Raw genomic sequence first — 26433 nt, 5'->3', positions numbered from 1 at the left:
TAGCTGTAAAACTTTACAAAATCACACTACCTATAACACAAAAGCCTTAAGATAATACATTAAATATAATTGTATATTTTTTCACACATGAAAATACCATTAAGAATATTTTATGGGAGCCTAAAAATAAGCTTAAAATATCAAAATTGTAAATCATAAATCTCTATTTAGGACACTACACTTTGTAAACAGAGTACAAATCTTCTTAGTAAACTCTGTTGTAGACAATCTTGGAGTTTGGTTACAAGCAATCGTATTCAATCGTACTAAATATTAGTTTGTGTTATAAGGCTTCGTTCATAATGTATGGCAGAGGGGGAGCAGGTGAAATTGAGGGGGGATCGGGAAAATTGTGGTAGGAAAAAGGGGGGGATGGGCAAATGTTTATCAGAAAAATGGGGGGGGGGAATGCACAATTGTTGGAAGAAGCTACGGATCATATTTTTTTGCATGACTTTAAGGGGGGTTTACGAATTATTCTAGACATTTCAAATTTTCCCCTGCCCCCCCCCCCTTGCCATACTTTATGAATGCAGCCTAAGTTAAATGTGGTCTTCTATCATATGCAACCTCAGTTAGTGTCATTGTACAAGGCTTTCTCTGAACAAGCTTTGCATGACGAAACTAACAACGAATGCATACAAGACTAGTAATGAGGTAATGATGACAAAGCTTTCAAAAATTTCATAGCTTATACTACAAACTTTACCTTACTCCTAGTACATAATATTCTAGCTTCAAACTCTTTGCACACAGTATATTATCGTTCACATACCAGTAATAAACACTAGAATCAGAAGCTATAACCTACGACCATCATTTATGTAGATGATATCACAAGGAAATAGGATGTCTATTTTCCTTTCCCAAAAATTCACTTTCAAAGCTTTTAAAAATTTAAATTTTTCAAATGCAAATTATCAAATTTTTTTAAGACCAAATTTTGATTTCAATAATGTTGTGAATAAGGACATCAAAAATATTCAATTAAAAATGGTCAGCTAAAATTTATTCTGACTAGCTATATCGACCAGATTTGTTAGTGTGAAAAACATATGGCATAAATTTTCAGATGCAAAATATGACCACTTGTTTATACCAGTATGCTGATTTCGAAAGCAATATCGAGACATTTTTTCCTGGTGTTTGTTATAGTTGTATAAAATTGTCAGTTTGCCAAGATTTTTCACATGTAAAAACCTGGTCTTTTGTCATCATTATCAAAGTAAAACAAGATGACTTAGCATCATTACATCCATGGTAAGACATCATTGCCCTCAACATCCTCAGGAACTGTGCCAAGACGCAGTGACTTCCTACAGCCCTGTGGAGTACTTCCCACCATTCTTGCTGGGGTGATCTGAAGGGGTACCTGTAGTTGACTTGGAGACAACAAGAAGTCAAAGTCAGAGTCTTTTAATGGTGTAAAGAATCCACTGTCAGAGTCGTACTTTAGAGGAGTCAGCCCTGAACGAAACGCGCTGCTTAGAGGTGAAGTTTGAGCAGGAGTTGAGGTTTCCTTTGAAGTGTTGTTGTTTGATCTTGGGGTGTTGAGCAGTACAGGTGACAGTAATGAAAATCCTACATCTTGATGTTTATAGTCCTTGTCGTAAAACATGAATGAATCATTGTTCTGAGAGTTCATTGCAGCTAACGTAGGCATTGTTCTGTCCTTTAAAGGTGATCTGTGAGCCTGGTGTGATGCACCTTGGAGAACTGGGCATGGCAGACTTGGTTTCTTGTAGACATTTTCTTGACTTACTGGCTCAACTTTTATTCTTTTTGCTCTTACTGGCTCTAATTTAGAATCCTCATCATTATGTTCCTTTACAACAGTCTGAACCTCAGAATATTGTTGTTGTTGATTAAATAAATGTAATTCACTGTCATTGATCTTCAATGAATCATTAATCTGCGATGAACTGCTTTCATTTTCTGTTTTGATGGTATCCAAAACCTCAGAAAAATTCTCGTTTTTCAGAATTTCATCCATTAAAGATGTCACAGTGTCATTTCCGCTCTCTTGGTCACAGGCATTGGTTCTTCTCTCAAGTTGTTTTGTTGGAAAATACTCATCACTCAATACTCTAATAGTTGAATCAGAATCCTGTGTGATGGCAAACCCAGAGGATGCCTTCTTACTGTTAGCTATCTTTGCTGCCAAGTCCATGTAGACATTGGTTGGTAAAATCACAACTGGCATAACCGTATTCCCATTAACGATTGAACACACGCCTGGCATCTTTTGAGCAACACCTTCATTATAAGTTTGGGGAGTATTGTCCATTGGTTTGGGTAGAATAGGTCTTAAATTTCTGCCGTTCAATCCAGGGTTAACCAAAGGGTTTTGTATAACTGGCTGTGCATGTTTCATTACCTCCCTCATGATATTCTTCTTGCCTTCGGGTGATATCGACCAGTAGCTTCCTTTTCCAGGAAGATCAACAGGCCTTTTTTCTTTGAGGAAAAAACTGTGCAAGGAGAGATTGTGGCGAATTGAATTCTGGAAAAAAAAGGAAAGAAAAAGACAGTTAATTTAGATGATCTTTTTGTTGTTGTTGAGAATATTAAATTAGTATATATATTACAGCTTACATTTATGAAAACATGATTCTGGTAAAAACTTTAGTAGTGATAGTCCCCTTCACAGTTCCCTGCTCCATCTTGAAAGGTAGCTGTGCCTTTGCATTGAAGCAGACGAACGGTGAGCTTGCAATGATAGAGACCTTTTTTTAACACCTTGGACAATCATTCACATGTCTCTATCATTGCAAGCTCACCGTTCGTCTGCTTTGATGCAAAGACACGGCTACCTTTCAAGATGGGACAGGGAACTGTGAAGGGGACTATTCCAGCTACCATAAAATGGCTGACATACATCAGACAAGTGAAGACACCAGCAGGGGCGGATCCAGAAATTATAGAAGGGGGTGACTATTAAAAAGGCTTTACCAGGAATTGGAGGAAAAGAGGGTGACTGTTACTAACAATATACTGAGAAATTTGAGCAGAAGGGGGGTAACTAGCCACCCCTTTTGCCTCCCCTTGATCTACCCCTGACCAGACAAGTGAAGCAGATTACTGTATTTCTAAAAACAATCACAATGAATCACTTACTTTCCAAGCTTTTTTACACTTCTTGTAGTAAGGGTAATTGTTCTCGATCCATTTATAAATATCCTGTAGCGTCATCCTCTTATCTTCAGTGCTATTGATCGCTAGAAGGATCATTGTTGCATAGGAGTATGGTGGTTTAGGATGTGGATTTGGTGAGCTGGGAGTAACACGATTATGTGCCTCATCAGCTGTTTCCTTCAACTTCGAAGCTCTTTGTGACTGCAGTAGCTCAGATGATTCTAACTCACATAGCCACTGGATATTTGTAAGGCTATCATCCAGAGACTTATCGCCTCTTGCTGGAAATTAAGAAATTTATGCAAAACGATTGTGGGTTAATAAACAAGCTTGATGCTGATGAAGCTTAATGATGTTTTGCACCAGTTTAGCGGCATAATTTTACAGGTTTTCAATGTCAATAGATTCAAACCTAATTGTCAAGTTAATAAAAGATATTTTGACAAATCACAACAAAATCGTTAGAAATTTCTTGTGAAACGAGACAAAGTCGAGCAAAGAAAATTCAACATTTGCCAACCATCTACTGGTATCTAAATTCAAAATTTTTCAAGTCTAAACAATATCAAATTTCATTCTTACCTTGCGACGACGACATGGGTTGGATAAGTTGCGATTATTTGGGTAGAAATCGCCTCAAATTAAGGATTTTATAAACGAAAATATTCAAAACTGTTTACCGTGACGCGTGGAACGAGTGATCAAACTGTCTGGTAACATTTTAAAATTCCTTTCCTTTTCAAATCGACCAATCAGAGCACAGGAAGCTTCAGCCTCGACTTGGTGCCGCAATATCCCATAATCCCTCACCGGAAGTGGAATTTACCAGACGAAATAAACATGGCTAAATATTGGAAGACATATTCTATTGATCTTTATGACAATTCGTAATGATCTAAAGCCTTTTAAGTCGAAACAAAGATGCGTAGTCGTAGTATAGGAATCATTGTTATTGTTTTCCTCGAAATTGTGATCGCTGAACAAGCATTTGTGGACAAATCAAGAGGTAGTATTTATTTTACCATTTGAAGCCATAAATACAGTGTTAATTATGTCATGAGGATTTGGTTAGCCAGCATTTGAAATTAACTACGTTTTAGCTACGTACTTACATTTCTTATAATGAGAATAAGTATAGACTTTTATATTTGATGGAGAGAAGCATTTCCTCAAGGGATCAAATGTTTTTCAAACGCTGAAACTTTCGCTGAAACCTTAGATAATTATTGTGAAAAGATGTCGTTGTCGTCACAGACACTGGTGCCCAGGTCTCGCTGTAGCAGATTTACCATTTCTTCAAAGATTACGATGCTTTATCTTCTGATTTAGCTTAATTCAGACGCAAAGCGAGGAATATATTATGTTTCCTTATTAAAAATGATCTACATCAAGGATTTACCATTATTATTTATCTTTTGTGTTTATCTAATGTTTATATTTTAGTCTTAATTCCTGGAAATGGAAAGCTAGAAATTCCTGCTAATGGTGGAAAGACGTTCACCCTACAGCCTAATGAGCAGTTAAACCTACAGTTCCTAAGAACAGAACGTAACTGGTTCTTTGTGATCTTTCAAGTCCATTCTCAGTACAGAAGAACATTGGCATCTACAGATGCTCTGTTTACACATGATACAACAGATACTGGGTCTGATCCATCGGTGCTGTATAAGCTACCTTACATGCATGGAGAAAAGCCTATACCTCTTTACGTTAAGTCAAATTCATCAGAGGATTATCAGATTGATGTTATTTCTATTCCTTACAGCAATGGAGGTTAGTATTATACAGGTCCAAGGGACAGTATAATTCTATTACCATTGAAAAATTTATCAATGTAATTTTCTTTATTGATGTGTTAATCATGGGTAATGACATGATCTGATCTAAGTCAGGGATGGGCTAACTCACAGATCAAACCCTGAAACAACCTCTGGGCTAATCTAAGTCAGGGCAGGGCTATCTCACAGATCAAACCCTGAAACAACCTCTGGGCTGATCTAAGTCAGGCATGGCTATTTCACAGATTGATCCCTGAAACAACCTCTGGGCTAATCTAAGTCAGGGCAGGGCTATTTCACAGATCAAACCCTGAAACAAACTCAGACAAGTACACTAATGGTATGCCACCATTGATCTCCCAGGTTCATAATGCCCATATCAAAAACAAATTTCATTTATGGAAGTATAAATCTATTTCCAGCGCCCTTTCCTGGAGGATGTTGCCAGACCTGCAATATGGAGCTGGATCCAAATCTCAAGGTCACCTATGACCCAGTTAAAACAACTATCGCTTTTTATTTTGCTAATGTGTTTTTTGGCAGGTAAGCAATAATAAATCTTTTCCAAGATGTTTGAATTCTGCCAAAAGTATTGCATGTTCAAGTTTAAAAACAAGGCATTTTTGGGCAGTTTTTAAAGTACTGTAAGCTATGAAACACATACAAAGCTTATGAAATTATGTCAATGAAGGAATATTATTTCTGTTTCTAGAAACCAAAAAGAAATCGCATGTGATGGGTATCCTCATCATCCTGGTAAAAACCCAGAGCATTATAGATTAGAGTACAATCTTTACCAGATGTTTCTAGATGAAGGCAACTTAGAAGAGGGGGAGCTCTTTAAAGGTCTGCAGATGATGGCATATCCTGATATTATCAAGACAAGCGGAAACAAGGTGATGACTTGTCATAGCACCGATCTTACCCTGAAACAACCTCTGGGAAATCTATGTCAGGGCACAGCTAAATCACAAATCAAACTCTGAAATTGCCTATATGCTGATCTTAGTCTGGGCATGGCTAACTCACAAATTGAACCCTGAAACAACCTCTGGGCTGATCTAAGTCAGGGTATGGCTAACTCACAAATCAAACCCTGAAACAACCTCTGGGCTGATCTAAATCAGTGCATGGCTAACTCACAAATCAAACCCTGAAACAACCTCTGGGCTGATCTAAGTCAGGGCACGGCTAATACTCACAAATCAAACCCTGAAACAACCTCTGGGCTGATCTAAGTCTGGAAATAGCTAACTCACAAATCAAACCCAAACAACCTCTGGGCTGATCTAAGTCAGGGCATGGCTAACTCACAGATTTGAAATAATAAGATGATAAAAGTGAGAGCACAGATTTATTGTATGACATTCATTCACAAAAGGGTGAACTGAAAACTACTGAGGACATTTTGGGAAGGCATGTATTTTTTTATGTGCTTCTTATATTCATTTGCTGTCCCTAGTTAGTGATTAAGTGCTTGAGATTATTTGAGATTATTTATTAGAGAAATATTTGATATTTGTAGGTTTTGACTGTTCAAGCTCCTACAATCCCTAAAGCGTTATTTGATACATTACCTGGACAAGGGATCATTTATAATATTATAGTCTACGACCCAGTAACCAAGAAAGAGGCTGCATACTCCCCTGTCCACACCTATGGTTGCAGCTTTACATCAACTATTGGAAACTGCTATTCAATAGGTAAGGTTACTAAACACAATAACATCACCATGGTAACCTTCACTATGACAGCAGACATTGATGATTATTGCAGCAAAATAACACCCCTTTGGTGAATATCTTCATGGTTACTATCACCATGACAATTATCACCACAGCCACTGTCACCTTATATATTCAATTACCTACAATAATGTTGCCATGGTTACCAGTAATGTTGGTAAGGTGTTTATCACCATAGCAGCTAAATATATATTTGTTAATATAATTGGGTACTAGATATAATATTATGTTTGTTTTAAACAGTTTCTACGATAAACAAGGTTTTTGCTGTGGTTGGCGCTGTTATTGCTCTTGGATTGTGTTTTATGGGTCATAGATTATTCAAATTAGGTATGTTTGAGGATAATAATTTTACACAAATATTAATTAACAATTATTTGCCGAAGGTGAAGTGATTATCGGGGAATATTTACCGAGACGTGAGTCTTCGTGCGGTGAGGTAAATATTCCCCAATAATCACTTCACCTTTGGCGAATAATTGTTTTAGTATAAATACATAGGTGATTCTTTCAAAAAAAAGAAGATAAAAGGCATTTTTTTTCTGGTAACAGCAACAAAGCGGCTGGCCAACATTTTGGATTTTCGCTCAAGGTGATTATAGTATGATAGTGTGAGTTTCTTGACCAACCAGAGTGCGAGATTTTTTATAATCACCTGTGTATTTTTACTAAATATATATATACCATTAATTTTAACAAAATATGACAGTAGTTTAACATTTACATTTTCACTTTTTTGTGTATCTTTCAGCTTTGATTTTAGGCGGAGTTATGAACTTTGGCTTTATTTTTTATATCATTCTCTCAGAAACAACTAGTCTGTCCCACACAGGTAATTTAACAGATACTGTACATTACTATTGCTTTGCAGAACAGAATAATTGGTATCTAAGATTCAAAATAAAAATGAATTAACGAAAAAGAAGAATCAGTTTTCCGATGATTTGACATATAAATGCAGCAAGTCAGTCCTTCATACATTGGCTCATTCAACTCACTGTTATGATTTTTGCACCAAGTTTTTATAGCATTTATATGCAGGTTCAACTCAGTAGTTGTGGCTACACACCTCATATATAACATAATTCTAGGTACTTGACCAAAATGATATACTAATATATAGTAGTATGATAGTATATAAATAAATAAATAAATAAAGTCCTTTTTTTACGAGGGTAGCAATTAATAGCCAGTGGCTAACAAACCTGTGGCCCTCATTTCGTGATCAAATTGGAATTTACTGGGAGTTGGTTTTTGCGGAGGGAGGAAAACCGGAGAACCCGGAAAACCCTCGAAGCACAGGAGAGAACCAACAAACAACTCTACTCATATACAACACCGAACCCGGTGGGACTCGAACTCGGGTCACATTGATGAGAGGCGAGCGCTCACACAGCTACACCACCCGTGCTGCCCATATAAATGATTATAGTTTATGATAAGCGTAACGATATAATACTTCATTTTCATGATCATAATATAATTTGTTTGTGTACCTTTCATGCAGCTCTTATGTTGACAAGTTTGGTTATTGGCATTGTCGGTGGTTTGTTGATGTATGCACTCTGGTCCTTGACGGAGTATATTCGCCTTTGTTTACTTATTAATGGTTTATTCTTGGGATTCCTTGCTGCTGGTACTTTTCTGTTCACTCCTGTTGGTGAGTTAGTAAGACAGTATTGAAAATCATGATCACTGTAGACAATATTAGGACAATAGACCCCTTTCGAATTCCAAATTACTGCTGTGTTCCTTGATTACAGACTCATTTGCACAGGGTTAGCCTCGAGTTTGTGCAGAATATTCACGTGTTCCAGTCAAGGTCCGTCGAGTTTCAATGTGTTTGTATTGTTGAAGTTGTGCATTCTTTACTTTTCTGTTGGTATTTGTGAATATTTAAACACTGATGTGAGGCTAACCCTGTGCAAATGCGGTAATTTGGAATTCGAAACTGGGCTATTAAGGACTGCTTGAGACAACAAAGTTTAAATGTCATTGCCATATGCATTAGAAAAAATTAAAATTCTTTATTCCCTTTATTAAATCTTTCAAGATAGCACCATTACCTCGTAATCAATAAAAGTTTTAATTACTTCAGAGTAAAAAGGGGTTTATTAGACCAACACTAGAATTTTGGTATTACTGATGTAATAGATCTAGATGTAATAAGGGGAACAGTGAGATTTAGACAGCCTTTTCAAATGCTTAGGAGAGAACCAACAAGTAACTCTCCTTGCATATGGTGTTAGGGGCAGGTGTGAGTGTAGAACCCGCAGAGCACACCACCCCCACCCCCCTTAGTAAACTAATACTTCGGCACCATTCCAACCCCCCTTAAGGCTGGTTTAGACGGTACGATTTTCGCCTCCAACTATTGTATACAGCACGCTCGCGTCTGTCGCAGGCGAGATGTAGGTTTGATTTACACGCTATGACTCGAGTTGTAGGATGGCGCGATTATGTTATATACGATAGTTGTAGGCGAAAATCGTACCGTCTAAACCGGCCTTTACAAAACTAATACTTGTCCCATTCAAACCCTTTTTAGGTGATTCAGAAGTTTGGCAAAGTGATTTTGACTATGGTATGGTTGTTATTGCAATGACCATTGTGACTCCATTTATAATGTTACCTTGGCCCAAAGTTGTAAGTACATATACCTGTACATCCTGTTAACGTCAACATATATAGAATGTATACACTGTCCTGTGTAGCTGTGAGCCATAATCCTGTTAAAAACAAATATGTTAGACACTAATAAAATAATAATCCCTAATAATTTATTACTTACTATTCTTAGCTGAGTATTGTATACACATCAGTGGTCTCTGCATATGGATTCATTATTGGTAAGAAGCAATCGCATTCATAATTTATCTTTCTTGGAGCTGAAGAAACTGAAGAAAAAATGGCAATACCTATATTCAAGAATTGATATAACGATTTTTTTAATGAATTGGAAAGTTAGAACCTTCAAAACTAGTCAAGCACGTGGGAAAATTTAGTTCCTTTAACTAAGGAAAAAAAAGTGCTGTATTTTCTTTATCGAAGACAAGTCTTGTGAAGTTTTCCTTTGCAACTCTACTACTCTACCACTTCTAGTTTTTTTTATAGCTTTAAGTGTATTAATTATGTTATTTTATCTAGGTATTGATACTTTTATTCATACAAGTATGTCTTACCTCGTGTTGAACATCGTTATTCGCGCCATTGAACCAAACTACGACCAAGTCATCGTTAGAAGACCCTTCCAATATAAAGGTAAATATCCACCAATAGCAAAACGGCTTATATCGACCCAGGTATATATTAGCCAATAAGCTTATCTAATAGAATCAAGAATCACCACCCTATTTTAATGATCATGTGGTTTATTCCGTTTGGCGGGAAAATGTTCGGCGCGTTTGTACTTGAACTTTTTGGGAAAGGAAAATTGGCGCGAAAAATTAAAATTCATTTTATGGACCGGGGGGGGGGGGGGAGTAGGGGGATGCGCTTGTTTTTGGTTGTTTTTAGTTCTTTTATGCTTGTCCTTTATTTTTTTTATGTTATATGTTTATGTTTTTTGTTTGTTTGTTCGTGTTTTTGTTTTATTTTTTTCTTTTACTATTTTCTTTTCCGGCTTTTTTGCTTCATTAATTGGTTTAAATAGCGGATTTGAATTAATTTCTAAACCGAAAATACTTATTTTTGCTATTACAGATATTATTTTGACAGTAACATGGGTTTTCCTATCCGTCGTTGGAATTTCTGTACAGTTTTACCTGGCAAGAAAACGCCCAGACTTCCCAAAAAGCGATTACTTGGAGCATAAAAGAATAGAGAAGTATTACCGAACGAAGAAATGTGATGAAAGGACTCCGATTCTGATCAATGAGCACGGCGATGCATACAGACATAACGATATATGCTGACTGAAATAATGACGAATCTCTGCGTGAATTGTTTTTGTTAATGTTCTCGTCTTTCGTGAGCGGTAAAAAAGGACGGCATTGGATGATTTGTGAGCATCACTATTAATACTTATGCTGCTGTACGAATGAACCGAACCTCAGAAACACCTTGAAACTTGTTTATAGTAAGCCGTGCGTACGGTGTGAACAGCCACTAGTTAAACTTAGCAATTTTAAAGCGCGTTAGGGTCCGGTGTGAACGGGGTATCTAAAGACAATATGATCTAAAGTTCGAAAATGTAAATTTATTTTATACCAGAGAATTGCTCGAAATGCTTATAATCATAAAGTTGAATTTTCGTTTCATTTTATTAAAAAAATATGTTTTTGTTAAAAAAATTAATAGAAACAAAAAGCTAGATTTCTTGCTAATCTACTTCAACGCATGCAGAGAACGCACTGCAGAAAGCACTTCCAACCGTCAATCATTTGCAAATCCTGCGTTTCTCCTGACCATGAAAACTCATGCAGGTTCTCCACTGCGTATAAGACAATAATATTAAGAAAGTGAGAATTCACTAGTTTAAATTATGACTATTGTTTCAAAGTCTTTTGAGGCTTCAATAAAGAATATCACAAGGAAGTCAGGTTCTCCAAAGATCTTTGGATAGATCAGCGCGCGCGCAAGATATTTGCAAGCCTGCAACCTTTAGCGCGCTCTAGACCTCAAAGACTCGTTATTTGACGAATCTACATCACTAAGGTAACGCAAAATACCAATGTAAACAAATAAACAGATAAACTGAAGACAAAAAACAGCAAAAGCTGATTGAAAGGCGTGGATAGAATCAAGGTAAATCGCTTTTAACTCCAGATAAATTTCACTGGAATATTTTTAACAGAAGAGACCACATATCTTAGTAACAACAAGAACATTTTTAATTTCTCCAAAAGACTCGGGAGATTCTATAAGCCGAATTTTATTTTGAAGCATGAAATATGTCAATTTGCCTAGATTTTGAGATGGCATCCCTCGCTAACTCCAAGAGTTTAGCTAGAAATGGCTTTCAATCAATGCCAAAAGACAAGCTCTCGATTGAAAAACAAGACGGAAAAAACTTCAGGCGTAGGCGTTCTTACAGCGGCGGTGACGCCCATACGCTGAAACATAGTGGAACAAATATTTACGATCTAAGTCGTGATTGGTTGGATGGGTCTGACGTCAATACCTTAAAAACGGACTCATCTTTAGCAGTAAACATTCAGGAAAACACCTCACTTGGGTTGATGGTACTGGAGTCTATCATGAGGAAATATGAGGTGGACAAGTCCGACTTTGATGCGTTGATGGAAATGGGATGGGCAGATGATGAACATGTTGAGGTAAGCTAGGTAGCATTAGGAACCCGCTCAGAGGGAGGTGCTCAAGGTGTTGTACGCCTTTAAAATTTGTGCTAACATCCACAAAATGCCAAGTCTTGTCACTTCTCAAATCTGCGCTACTGTTCGCATTTGAGGGCGCTCCGCGGCTCTTGCGTTTTGTACATTGTCAGCCCAACATAATTTCAGAAAAACTTATTTTCAAAATTTTTTACTACATTAGGTCGAGGAACTCTACAACCTTGCGCTATTTGCATGGAATTTGGATGAAACTTTACTAGAAGAAAAGAGAAGAGAGAAAGAGACAACAGCAGACTCTTCACTGGAAGAATATTTTGCGCTATTAGAAGAATGTTCACAAACGAGATCGTACCGAGCACGATCAAACAGCACTGGATCTTACGACTTAAAGTCAAACAAAGAATTAACGTTCAGCGCAAAATTTAACGAAGACAAAGGTGGAGCTACGCATGCGCAAAACAGCAAGACAGGTCGTCAGGGGAACGAAATAACAGAACTCGTTACCGAAGAACTTCAGGTTCTTATAAAACACCATGTCAAAATGGTCAAACAGAAGGAAGAAGACCTTGAAAAAACAAACGAATCATGTGAAATACACCAAATAGCAGATGAGACACAAAGAAATGCTGATTTGAACTCCCCGGAAAATATCCAATCAAACGAGCCTATTAATAAGTCACATGATTTAGGTATGGTTTCCTTGGAAACGGCTGTCTGGTCACATGACCATACTTATTGCTTGACATACTCACCAACAAAACCTAAAGAAAAGCGTGACGGTTTTGTCCAATTAAACTGTGATCAATCGAAAGGCATCCCGAATGAGGAAATCAGAGTTCAAAATGAGAAAGTAACCCAAGCTGAAACCAGTAGCTCAAGAGCTGCCGATAAAACATGTGATGCTCTGAATAAGGAAGAACCTGAAAGTGGTGCAAACTCTGGTGTCATGAAAGCACGTGACTTAAATGACTCGTGTTATATACCATATAAGGAAATACTCACAAAAACAGAAGGTGAAGATAGGTCTGATGGCTACAAACCACGTGACATCCTAAATAAGGAAGTGCGTGAAAAGAATGACAGAAGTGTAACCTCTAAAGAAGCAGAGGCAAAGGATGGAGATAAACCACGTGATAGTAAGAGTATGGTGGCTTCTGAGGAAATAGAGTCACGTGACAAGGTTAAACCACGTGATACTAAGAGTATGGTGGCTTCTGAGGAACTAGAGTCAAGTGACACAGTTAAACCACGTGATACTAAGAGTATGGTGGCTTCTGAGGAACTAGAGTCAAGTGACACAGTTAAACCACGTGATACTAAGAGTATGGTGGCTTCTGAGGAACTAGAGTCAAGTGACACAGTTAAACCACGTGATACTAAGAGTATGGTGGCTTCTGAGGAACTAGAGTCAAGTGACACAGTTAAACCACGTGATACTAAGAGTATGGTGGCTTCTGAGGAACTAGAGTCAAGTGACACAGTTAAACCACGTGATACTAAGAGTATGGTGGCTTCTGAGGAACTAGAGTCAAGTGACACAGTCAAACCACGTGATACTAAGAGTATGGTGGCTTCTGAGGAACTAGAGTCACGTGACACAGTCAAACCACGTGATACTAAGAGTACGGTGGCTTCTGAGGAACTAGAGTCAAGTGACATAGTTAAACCACGTGATAGTAAGAGTATGGTGGCTTCTGAGAAACTAGAGTCACGTGTCACGGTTAAACCACGTGATACTAAGAGTATGGTGGCTTCTGAGGAACTAGAGTCACGTGACACAGATAAACCACGTGACACCCCAAACAAGAGTACGCGCGATAATAAGGATGACAGTACAAGATCCGAAGAAACAAAATCAGACACCGATGAAACATCTGAGACACCAAAGAAGAAAATACGCAAAGCAATATATAATAGTGAAGATGATAGGAAAACTGTCAGTTCTTCACCACCATCAAACAACGATCAGTCTCACACACCAAGTCCACTTAGACGTAGCAAGCGTAATAGACAGTCCCCTCCACGACGACTAGACACACATTACTACTGATTATTGCTGTTTTATTGGTTAAGAAGGAATTGAGTAGTTTAATAGTGACGTCACATGCAGCTCGTACGCTTCTCACTCAAACAAAACTGTAGAATAAACTATTCATGATATTTTCAAAATCTTAAAAAGTTACATAACAAGATATATCAATGCAATAATAAATCTTCCTCTATTTTATACTTTTAAGGAACAGCAACACATAATGTAGATAACCATACATAACGTCACGCCTTTATTTTAACATGAGTTTTCCTTCTGTTACAGTCACACCATTTCCGTACCCAAACCCTTCTCAGTGAAAAACAGTTGGAAAGATGAAGGGTCTGGGTACGAGAATGAAACCAACACATCCTAGCCCATTCTTCATAATTTATACATTATTAGCTTGTACCCGTTCTGTCCAATAATATTTTAGTTTTCAATACTAAAAAAAGCTTACAAAAGAAGTCATGAATTTGTGTCCCAATAAGCCTGAAGCGAGATGACGTTTTACCCCCCACTCTATACCATAATAGTTTTTAAAATTCTTTTATATTAAAATTTTTCATTCCTTAGAGAATACAGGAACAATAGTCATAATTAAAGAACAAAAGCAGTGTGAAAAGGATTATGGTCTAGAGACGGGGGTAAAACGACATCTCGCTTCAGGCTTGTTGGGTCGAGCATATTGTTAACCACCGTATATAATTAATAGTCATTACGAGGCTGAGTTAAAAAAGAGTTGACATTGCAGTGCATTGTAGGACTGACAAGACGTCATCTTGGAAATCTATCCCCTAAAACAGAAAGTCCCACAATGCACTGCAATCCCTACTCGACCCAGTTTTTTTCTCAACTTCTGAAAGGCTAATAGAATGATAAATAGATAAGCATAGACGCCCAAGGAGTATCTTTGCTTTGATCAGATTTCGTCAGCCACAAGAAAGTGTTGTTTTTACCTTGGTGCATTGTGGTCTAGCTTGAGTACAAACATGTTTTCTTCACCATGCCTTATATGATGTTGTTGGTACCCAAGCTAGACCAGAATGAATCCTGCTTATCAAACTGAGAATTGAGACTGAATTGTATTTTTGATTTCTGAAATTAATGAATGTTATATTATATCATGCACTAAACGAGTTCTCTTTAAAAACGATTTGTTTATGCAAAAAAAAAAAACATCCAAAATATAGAATCTGGTGCATTTCCATAGAAAATGTAACATACAAAAATCACAGCACAAAGAATATGAAGTAGATTTTCATTGAATATCCTCAAGTCAATAATGTTTGATATTTGGCCCAATTTCAAGAATTGGCACCTAAAATATCCCGTGATGCACGACGGTTTCTTACTGATGCCACGTACACTTGTTACTCTTTCTTTAAGAAACCGACTTCTACGAGTTTATCTTTGATAGTATCCAAGACTTGCGGGTTTTCCATTGTTGGAGTAATCTACAACAACCATAAGAGTGTGAATCAAAGGGTTTTATTACTAACCCCTAGGGGGAGGGGAGGGATGCGTGTCAATAGTTTACTTGGCAATGACACTTTTTTGTCAGTAAAAAGCTCCCGCCAGATAAAGACATTATTTGAGCAGGCAGAAAAACGGGAGAAAAATTTGAATGACCTGCACTAACAGGTCACGTGACTTCCCCCCCACAAAACGAGCAGCCATTACAAAATAAACACAAGAAATGAAAAGAACACCTCGATGTTAAAAAGGAGGCAAAGTTTTAGCTTATGACACGAGAAACAGAAGAAACGACATTAAATATAAAATTGAACATATTATAAAGAGTTTGTATGGGAAAATGCGTTGGCTGGCAGGAGTTTGGGTCACGTCACCTGTTATTACGAGGCGTCCATTCTAGAAGCACGTTTGATGAGAACCAACAAGCAGCTCTAATGAGATATGATGACAAGTTCGAGGATTGAACCCGTGACCCAAGTGGTAAGAGGCTGCGCATTAGCACCCCACACCACCTACCGTGCTTTCAAATCACTGTTACTTTGCTTACCTTGTAAGGTTCGCCATGAATGATCTTTGTTAAGATTCCTCTGACTGTTTTTCCTGAGCGAGTCTAACGAAATAGAATTGTATTTATTTCATGTCGGCATTTTCTTCATAAGATCACAGTTTATGTGAACTTGGACGGTAAAAGCACAGGCTACCCAAAGTGTGTATATTCTACGTACCTTAGGAAGTGCATCTACGATGATTGCTGTCTTGAAGGCAGCCACAGGACCAACGAACTGACGTACACTTTGTATCACTTCAGCCACCATCGCGTCTTTTTTCATATCTGAAGCTGATTTACAGACAACAGTTGTCACGCAATCTTTAAAGACTAATTTATGTCACGTAATCTTTACAGACGATAATTAATGAATTAATGTCATCTAAACATTGGTGCAACACAAATTCAACGATAATAATAATAGTCATGCCAGTGTAACGCTTCTACGCTGAATACACGTGATTACGATCGATATGTAGGTAACGCTAGCATTGGCCAGTGGGGACTAGCACTTTAGTCACGCCAAACAAAGTAATGTTTTGCAATATACAAGAGAATAAGACGCCTAGGTGACGCTAGCATTGCCTGGGAACTGTACTTGCAAGTTGCGCAAACAAAATAAGGTCATGACAGAACATTCAAAAACGCAATAACATATCAAGGTAACGGTAATGTTGTTAATAGAAGTATTGTCACGCATTACTTTTGTCCACAACGATGAACCCCAACGGCACGTGACCTTTGATAGGATCCTTGTACCCAACACACGCCGCGTCGATTACAAACTCCGGTTTCATGATACCCTAAAAAAACCCCAATACATTCATCTTAGCAAAGCATAGTTAACGCTGACTGCTTCCTCCCACACGCCCTGACATTTTCGCACCTCCTCAAGCGCTTTGGTTGAGATCCTGTGGCCTGCTACGTTGATTACGTCATCGGTACGTGCCATGATGGATACGAAACCATCTTCGTCTATTATACCCGCGTCACAAGAGTCGTAGTATCCCTTTAGTGGAATAGTGTAGAATTTAAAACATCAATAATAATATATATCACTATCATCATCACCATGCATCATCATCATCATGTATCATCATCATGTATCATCATCATCATGTATCATCATCATGTATCATCATCATCATGTATCATCATCATCATGTATCATCATCATCATGTATCATCATGTATCATCATCATCATGTATCATTATCATCATGTATCATCATCATGTATCATCATCATGTATCATCACCATGTATCATCATCATCATCATGTATCATAATCATGTATCATTATCATCATGTATCATCAGCATGTATCATCATCATCATGTATCATCATCATCATCATGTATCATCATCATGTATCATTATCATCAAGTATCATCATCATCTGTATCATCATCATGTATCATCATCATGTATCATCCTCATCATGTATCATCATCATCATGTATCATAATCATGTATCATTATCATCATGTATCATCATCATGTATCATCATCATCATGTATCATCATCATCATCATGTATCATCATCATGTATCATTATCATCAAGTATCATCATCATCTGTATCATGATTATCGTGATGTAGCATCATCTATCATCACTATCACCCTCATCGTGTATCACGTGCTCACCGGATATTTTTCAAAGTAAGCTTTCATGAATTTTTCATCTGCTTTCCATAAAGTACCAGCCGTCATCATCACCATGCATCATCATCATCATGTATCATCATCATGTATCATCATCATCATGTATCATCATCATGTATCATCATCATCATGTATCATCATCATCATGTATCATCATCATCATGTATCATCATGTATCATCATCATCATGTATCATTATCATCATGTATCATCATCATGTATCATCATCATGTATCATCACCATGTATCATCATCATCATCATGTATCATAATCATGTATCATTATCATCATGTATCATCAGCATGTATCATCATCATCATGTATCATCATCATCATGTATCATCATCATCATGTATCATCATCATCATGTATCATCATGTATCATCATCATCATGTATCATTATCATCATGTATCATCATCATGTATCATCATCATGTATCATCACCATGTATCATCATCATCATCATGTATCATAATCATGTATCATTATCATCATGTATCATCAGCATGTATCATCATCATCATGTATCATCATCATCATCATGTATCATCATCATGTATCATTATCATCAAGTATCATCATCATCTGTATCATCATCATGTATCATCATCATGTATCATCCTCATCATGTATCATCATCATCATGTATCATAATCATGTATCATTATCATCATGTATCATCATCATGTATCATCATCATCATGTATCATCATCATCATCATGTATCATCATCATGTATCATTATCATCAAGTATCATCATCATCTGTATCATGATTATCGTGATGTAGCATCATCTATCATCACTATCACCCTCATCGTGTATCACGTGCTCACCGGATATTTTTCAAAGTAAGCTTTCATGAATTTTTCATCTGCTTTCCATAAAGTACCAGCCGTCCCAGGAGGCATTGGGAGCCTATCAACAAAAAGACAACATTATTTTTAATTATTTTTCAAAAAAATATAAAGTTTGTAGGAAAAGGCCTGGAGAACTAGCACGCACTAGAGGTACTGGTACTTACTTGACCACTATCTGCCCTAATTCTCCTCGATCAGCCTCGGTCATATCCTCTCTTAACACCTTAACTAAACAAGCAAACAAACGAAAGCACTCAGTAATGACATTCGAGAGGAAGAGTAGATCTCTCATGAATCTTATCCTTATAAAGCTCTAGAGCACAGGTCTTGCAGTAGACTTGCCTCAAGTCGACCTCTCTTGTCTCTCGCGAGAGATTTTTGTTCAATAAGATAGAAGTCATTGTGCGCAGCGAGCGATCGAGCGACGAAGTAGGTGTGCGCAAGTTCTAGGCCATGGCTACTTCTTATTATGTTCAAAGCTATGTGCATTTTCACTTCATCTCATTGGAGCGAATCTCTTTTTTTGGCAACAGATTGTTGTAGCAGGCAGTTCTTTTGTTTGCGTGTGTACTCAATTCTCACCGTTATATCCCGGAACAGGTTTTCCAGTAGTTTGTAAATGCTCGTCCATCGGTCGTCCCAGTCCTACTGCATGAGCTGTGATGGCCCAGCCTGACTCTGCGCACGAAGGATAAAAATAAGAAATCAAAACTTGGCTATGTGCTAAGATCTACTATATGTTTGAAACGGCAGGAGCGCAGCAAGATCACGCTACAACATCCTTTGGACCAATGCGTGGCATCCAATGAAAATGCTAGGAAAAGACATCGTCATGGTTACTGTGATAGTCTTCGGTTGGTTATGTCTCGATTTATTTGTTTTATCTTGACTCTATACTACATGTATTGATCAGTACGCGAACTGATATATATCTGGCGTACATGTGTATATATATACGATTACAATCATGTGATTAACTATAACGTAACTAGTTAAACAAAGATGCATTGTCACACAATATCATATAATGTTACAGTTACGGAGTTTTTCCCGCCAAAATTATGGGAAACGTACTGTATGTGTAACGAAAAGCAACCTACCTGTCTGCCACCAGTTATCATAGACAGGAGCGCTGATGGCACGTCTTGCCCAATGCATTGTATCTTTATCCAGATGCTCACCAGCCAAGAACATGTCACGAAAACTGGTTTAAGCAGGAAAGAAAAAACAGGTTTGAAAAGTTGCTATGCAATATTACCATAGAATATGTAATGAAAACAGGCTTAACAGGAATCAAAACAGGATTCTATTTAGCTCTCTCTTTTACCTATTTCATGGTTTTCTTCTTTCGCTCCAAGCACTTTAATTTTCCTTTCCTTCAATATTCTTCCTTACTGAATCTCAGCTATCCTCAGCTATCTCTAACTATCTTCCACTGTCTACAATAATTATTTTCTACGAAAAGAGATCACAAGAGTAAGATTTTTTTATCGATAGATTTTTATTTCTTGCAGCGCTTACTGGGATAGATCGTATTGTTTGATGGTTTCTGCCTTAGGGTCCTGAAATGAGAAGAAAACTCGAAATAAAAAAACATTTAAGATCTCCAACCTCCTTTGACAAGGGTATCCAGGGCAAAATCAGTGTCAAGTCCCCGGAAGTTCAAAATATCCGGTGTTCAAAATGACGGGTCACTCTTCTGTATTACCAAAAGAGGTCTGTCTCAAAACTCTCCCAGCCTCTAGTGCGGCGGTTTTTTAATCACTGAATGTCTAAATTTCTCTTAAGTCCATTAGGACGCATTATCTAGAGACAGGCAAGATCGATCCCACATGGTTTAGAACTATCCTGGTGATTATGACGGAGCAGGGTCTTACCTCAGTTCGGATGATCCTAATGGCTGTTGGTGCAGTAAACATACTGACAACTTTGTGTTGTTCAATAACTCTGAAAAAAGCTCCCGCATCAGGAGTACCTACTGGTTTACCCTACAAACACAGACAAAACAAGCCATTCTTAATCGCAAGAAGGCCGAACCAGTGGTAACTGCAGTGCGCCATGTTGCAGGAGCAAATCTAGATTCTGCGTCAGGAACGTTGAGCGCAGTCAGCGAGCCTCCAGCGCCTTGGGGACACATTTTTTTGTGGCGTGCACCGCCGCGCGCAACGATTTTAACGTGTTTACCACTACGATATCCAGGGAGCCAGATATTCTCCCGCTCTTGTTGCACTCAAAATTTCCGGCGCAAAATAGAGTTCCACTCGTGCGCAACGCTGTGCGTGACAGTTTAACCATGTGTCTCTACCTCAAGAGTTCTATATCAATATTCTTCAGAGTATTATCTCGATAAATTAAGACACTCTTTACCTCGAATAGAATTGATGTACATCCTGAGAGAAGAGGGCCATAGACGATGTACGAATGTCCCACCACCCATCCAAGATCAGAAGCTGCCCACCAAACCTACAAGAAATAGCGTCACAATAAACATCCAACCATATGACGCTCCGCATACTGCAGTTTTCGTATGACGGTAAAAAGCTCAGTGCCGTAAGCGTGACGTGCCGTGACCGTGATACTTTCTAGAATTTTGATTGGCGCAATATGATTGGTCTAAAAGTGCCTTGATCTTGGCGTGACCGTGTCCGAGCCGTGTTTATGCCATGTTCCGGGTATTTGATTGGATGGAGAGTAAATTCTCGTGCAATGTGATTGGTCTGGCGTATCCCTTGCTGTGTCACGACCGTGTTCGTGCCGTGAACTTTTCACAGTCATACGAAAATTGCACTATAGAAGTTTTACACCATCACGCACCAACGCTCATAGTACAGCTTGGGCTGCCTGTGGTTAGATAGCAGAACAATAAAATCCCTTTGCACTTGGGAATTGAATTCTTTCTCATTTAAAACGAATGTATTGTTCCTGCCATCTAACATGGCTGCCGTCACGTGATGGTGCAAAACCCTATTCACCTAAAATGCAAGTATCCTGGTATAAGCAGCCTCCTGCACTGCCGCTGTGAAGCACTTCTGGTTTCCATCCCTCACAGCAGCTGCGCAGGAGGCTAGTATAAAAATGGCTTAGCCTCCTCTGCAGGGATCTCCTTGGCTCTTTTTTCCTCCTTGGAATTCGTGTGGCGAGTTCTTCTCTGCCATAAAATTTAACACAGGGATCCCAACAGAGAATAAATGGGGTAGCCTGTGAAGGAGGCTATAAGTGGCTATATTCAATAGTTCCACTCAGCAAGGCTGGCGTGAAGAAGTTCCTTGTACCCATCTCTGCATTAGTTCTCCATTTTAAAGGCATATAATGTTAAATGTAATTTGTATATGACTATAAGGCTACGAACCTCTCCAGGGTTAATGCCATAGATATTTTTCATAGACCAGTTAAGTGCAACAGCATGACCTCCATTGCGTCGTACAATACCCTACATAAAGAATCATCACACAAAAATCAAATACTTGTCGTACCACAGGAAGCCCAAATTGTTGCTTGTATATTCCAGCAGCATCACCTGGGCTACCTGTGGTTTCAGATTCAACTGACTACATTTTCAACAGCAGTCCATTGGTAGTGAAAGTATCCTCTCAAATAATGGTGTGAATGGTAGGTTATGTTGTACCAGAAAGTGTCTATCTGTGTTTATGCATTAAAAAAGGTTGACAAGGCAAGCGTGTTTAAATGAGTTATACAATGCGAGCTCCACGAATTTTAGGGTGCTCTGCAATCCCTATCCCTGCAAGAATCCAATGTATCTCCTCTGAGCCCTGTCAAGGGAATATGAAACTGGAGTAAAAGTACCTTTGGATCTCCAGTTGTCCCAGAAGTGTAGAGGATGTAAAGTGGATCTGTAGATTCAACTGGTACGCAGTCATGTGGCTCAGCATTTTGCATGACTTGATCCCAAGTGACGTCTTGTCCTGGGATAATGTTTCCAGAAGACTGAATCACAAACAGAAGAGAAAAGAATGTTAGGTATTAAGTTATGGTCATCAAGAGGAGAGGAGAGGAGAGGAGAGGAGAGGAGGAGTTATTGCACAGGATAGGGAAGAACAAGTTTAAGCTACTGCTGTTCAATACCTGATCTCTCTGGTGTAGAATTACTGTAGATGGCTTATGGCTTGATATCTTTATGGCCTCATCAAGAATTGGTTTATAATGTACAAGACGAGTTGGTTCAATACCACATGAAGAAGTTACAACAACTCTAGGCTTAACATGGAAAGAGAAAGCATAATGGTATTATATATTTGACCCTGTAGTTACAAGTAGACAGAGGTTCATAGAACATTGTCTACATACCTCAGCATGTTCAATTCTTCTAGCAAGTTCTGGAGCAGCAAATCCCCCAAATACAACAGAATGGACAGCACCAATCCTTGCACATGCTAACATAGCAACAACAGCCTGGGGAAAAAATGTCACATGAAATATATACTCTATATGTACATCTATTTAAAAAAACATTGGCAATAGGCAACAGGCCATTCTGACATAGAAATGGTTTCATTGAATACAAAGAACATTGAATCAGTCTCAACACAAATGTCCATTCCAGCTATTCTTGGATCTTGGAATGACCTATCTCCTGTTGCTTTCTGCCTATTGCCTATTACCTTTGGTGATGACATAGGTGTATACAATCAGCTACACCATATGCACACATAACAAGCTAGTGTCAACATTTTGCATTCTCACCTGAGGTACCATTGGCATATAAATAATAACTCTGTCTCCTTTGCACACATTCAAACTTGCAAGTGCTCCAGCAAACTTAGCAACCTAAAAATTTCAAATTTAAATTTGATTTGATTTTTTAAAACGTCATTCTGCTTCTCATAAATCATAAGATATTACATGAGACACTACTGAATTATTTTTTTAAGGAAATATTTTTTGTGTTACTATAACAGCAGTTTAGCTTCATGAGCCCCCTTAATACTCAAATTCACTCATATACTTACTAATCTTTGCAAGTTTTGATAAGAATACATCTCAATTTTCCCAGAAACTGGACTGTCATAGATCAGTGCTGTCTGACTACCACGTCCTTTCTCGATGTGTCGATCAAGACAGTTGTAGCACGTATTTAATTCTCCGCCCGGGAACCTTCAAAACAATCACTTCTAATTAGCATAATTACATCCGTCTCGAAGAACCAGACAAAGCAGGGGGGTCGCGCGACCAGCAAATAATAATAATAATATTTATTTATAAAGCGCAAATACAAATCTGTTCTAAGCGCTAGTAAACAAACGACAAAGACAACGACAAAATAAAATTATTTACAAAGAATATGCTAATTTGAAGAGATAAGTTTTAAGTTCAGTTTTGAATGAGGCAAGACTTGATGCATTTCGGAGAGATATTGGAAGTGAGTTCCAGAGTTCAGGAGCAGCCACAGAGAAGGAGCGATGACCATAAGATTTAAGATTATAAGAATGTGCTGATAGAAGAACTTGTGATGCAGAACGAAGATTACGGTTCGGTTTATACACTGAAATGAGTTCCCGGATATAGATAGGAGATTGGCCATGAAGAGCTTTAAAAGTAAGTAATAGGATTTTATATTTGATTCTAGATTCAATTGGTAGCCAATGCAGATTAACGAGGATAGGTGTAATGTGGTCATGTTTATGGGAAAGAGTGATTATTCTGGCAGCAGCATTCTGTACAGATTGTAGTTTATCTAAGAGTTTGTTTGGTAAGCCAAAGAGCAGAGAGTTACAGTTGTCGAGTTTGGAGGATATGAACGCGTGGACGAGAGTTTCAGTTGTTTTCAAAGAGATGTATTTTCTTATTTTAGCAATGTTTCTGAGATGATAAAAAGAAGACTTGCAAATATTATTCACATGACGAACCAAAGTAAGATGCGTATCAAATATGACACCAATGTTCCGAGCATGCATTGAGGGCATTATCACATCAGAACCAAATTGAAGAGAAGGAAGAGTTAACTGTGGGCTGTGCTTTGAAGAAAATAACAGGAATTCAGTTTTGCCTTTATTTAGTTTCAATTTATTTGTAGTCATCCAAGCATCAATATCAGATAGACAGTTTTCAATCAGATTCATGGAATCATTAAGGGACAAATCATCATTACAGGAGAAAGGAATATATAATTGAGTGTCATCAGCATAAAGGTGGAAAGGCATTCTGTGTATTCGGAGGATATCAGCTACTGGAGAAGTATAAAGGAGATACAACAAAGGACCAAGTACAGAACCTTGAGGTACGCCACAATCAAGTTGAAGGGCTTCAGAAGAAAAATCATCAATGGAAACAAATTGAAAGCGATCAGTTAGGTAGGACTTAAACCATTGAAGAGCTATGCCAGAAATGCCAAATTTTGTATGGAGACGATCTAGAAGAATTTGATGATCAACTGTGTCAAATGCAGCAGATAGGTCCAAGAGTAGCATGGCAACACAAGAACGATTGTCAATGGAGTGGAGGATATCATTTTGTACTCGAAGAAGAGCAGTTTCACAGCTATGAAATGTTTTGTATGCAGACTGCAATGGTTCATGGAGATTGTTCAGAGACAGATAATCATTTAGCTGAAGGGAAACGACTTTTCCAATAATCTTGGAGATATTCTTTAAATTAGAGATAGGGCGATAATTTCATTTAAATAAATGTTTATGAAATCAATAACTTATTATTTTACGTAAATGTTAATGAAAAATCTGGATAAAAAGAGCCATGTGCTTCCACTGACTGGATATTTGACCTCAGAGATCACGTACTCTTGAAACGACGAAGATTTTGCGTAGTAAACGTACAATTGCAAGCGTTTTATACTACAGCTAGACGTATTGTTATCTTGCTTTTCTTGACCTTTCTTAATAAAAATTCGACAGTTTTTGAAAGGAAAAACGTTGAAATTTATTAATTTATAGCATTATAAATCTACTTATCGTAAGCTGATATATTTAGCCAGGAAGGTGGGATTTAGCTTACCATTTCGTAAAGGGAGGATTAGAATGGTCTAGCACTCTCGTATACGGTTTATACCAATCTATTCCTTCAGCCACCTCATCCCAGAACTTCTCCGGCTCCTCGATAGAGCTCTTGAACGCTTCCTCGTAGGAGTATACTCGCATCTGTAAGGACGACGAGCTGTGTACAGTACGTAGAGCAAGAAGCCATGGTAGTTGTGGTTTTCCATGGTTTATATAAACTCTGTTGAATGGCACTTTCGAATTCGATCGACAAAGTATTTCCACTACCCCTTTAGCTCTGAACAAACTCAAACCTCGAAGCATGTTCATTATTTAAGGTCTAAGTAGTATAGAGTTTTGTGCAGAGTTTGGGATAATTTTCTTGCAGAAAACTCCAATTTATAGTAGCGTGACCGAACGATAATTTATAATATTTTTTTTGATATCGAGATACGTCCGCAGTATGAGCATACAGTATGCATATTACTTGATAATACCATGCGCACGGAGGGAGGGGTGGAGTGTCAACACTCACATCACGTCTCTTCATATATATTGCCATTTGCATTTCATTTTCTTTCAGGATTTAGACCGGGAGAGAATTTTTAAACTTTAAAAACATATCTCTTTTCCTTTGTTTTACAAAATTTTCAGCGGTTTATCAATACATCAGATGAACTTGTGTTGACATTTGACAGTCTGAATGCAGATGGCGTAAAGCAAGTTTGAAAAATAAAAACTTAGTTTTACATCATTTTTACAACAAAATGTAATCAAAAATCTTTAAAAATGCTACTCACTCGTCCTCGGTACATTTGTGCTTGATTTTACGCTTTTTAGAAGATTTTCCCCTACGAAATTTAGGGAAATTATCGACTAGAACTTCATTCATTTTATTTTCTTGTTCCTTTAGAGAAGGGGTGAGCTGGGGCGAGGAAAAATTCTTGGCGAAT

At 37.9% G+C, this 26433-nt stretch overlaps 3 protein-coding genes across 3 annotated transcripts; 1 reads left to right on the top strand and 2 right to left on the bottom strand.

The window, feature by feature from the left end:
* Positions 1–963: 963 nt before the first annotated feature.
* On the bottom strand, positions 964–3818 carry LOC116286460 (uncharacterized). The gene is made up of 3 exons (XM_031692983.2): positions 3718–3818; positions 3118–3416; positions 964–2503 (listed from the first exon to the last, which is right to left on the bottom strand). The coding sequence occupies exons 1-3, from the start codon at positions 3731–3733 to the stop codon at positions 1250–1252; spliced, it is 1569 nt and encodes a 522-aa protein (XP_031548843.1). The 5' UTR covers positions 3734–3818; the 3' UTR covers positions 964–1249.
* Positions 3819–3958: 140 nt separating this feature from the next.
* LOC116286451 (transmembrane 7 superfamily member 3) lies at positions 3959–11194 on the top strand. Its single transcript, XM_031692971.2, has 12 exons — positions 3959–4141; positions 4579–4908; positions 5336–5456; positions 5626–5809; positions 6439–6616; positions 6902–6988; positions 7410–7490; positions 8166–8318; positions 9207–9304; positions 9459–9507; positions 9806–9919; positions 10361–11194. The coding sequence occupies exons 1-12, from the start codon at positions 4057–4059 to the stop codon at positions 10570–10572; spliced, it is 1692 nt and encodes a 563-aa protein (XP_031548831.2). The 5' UTR covers positions 3959–4056; the 3' UTR covers positions 10573–11194.
* A 3013-nt stretch (positions 11195–14207) lies between these two features.
* LOC116286480 (acyl-CoA synthetase short-chain family member 3, mitochondrial) lies at positions 14208–25929 on the bottom strand. The gene is made up of 19 exons (XM_031693006.2): positions 25500–25929; positions 23501–23645; positions 23235–23318; positions 22839–22943; positions 22617–22748; positions 22338–22478; positions 21883–21963; positions 20901–20996; positions 20411–20521; positions 20055–20095; positions 19634–19737; positions 19116–19211; positions 18698–18761; positions 18510–18591; positions 16891–17013; positions 16708–16807; positions 16183–16295; positions 16005–16067; positions 14208–15438 (listed from the first exon to the last, which is right to left on the bottom strand). Exons 1-19 carry the CDS (start codon positions 25808–25810, stop codon positions 15355–15357), a joined length of 2076 nt encoding a protein of 691 aa, XP_031548866.1. The 5' UTR covers positions 25811–25929; the 3' UTR covers positions 14208–15354.
* Between the last annotated feature and the right edge of the window lie 504 nt (positions 25930–26433).

Source organism: Actinia tenebrosa, unplaced genomic scaffold (assembly GCF_029948245.1).
Source record: "Actinia tenebrosa isolate PJP-AT-01 unplaced genomic scaffold, QUT_ActTen_1.0 PGA_scaffold6__47_contigs__length_16458017, whole genome shotgun sequence".
NCBI classification, from domain to species: Eukaryota; Metazoa; Cnidaria; class Anthozoa; order Actiniaria; family Actiniidae; genus Actinia; species Actinia tenebrosa.
Note: the sequence above shows the minus strand (reverse complement) of the source record. Positions and strands in the feature narration are given on the sequence as shown.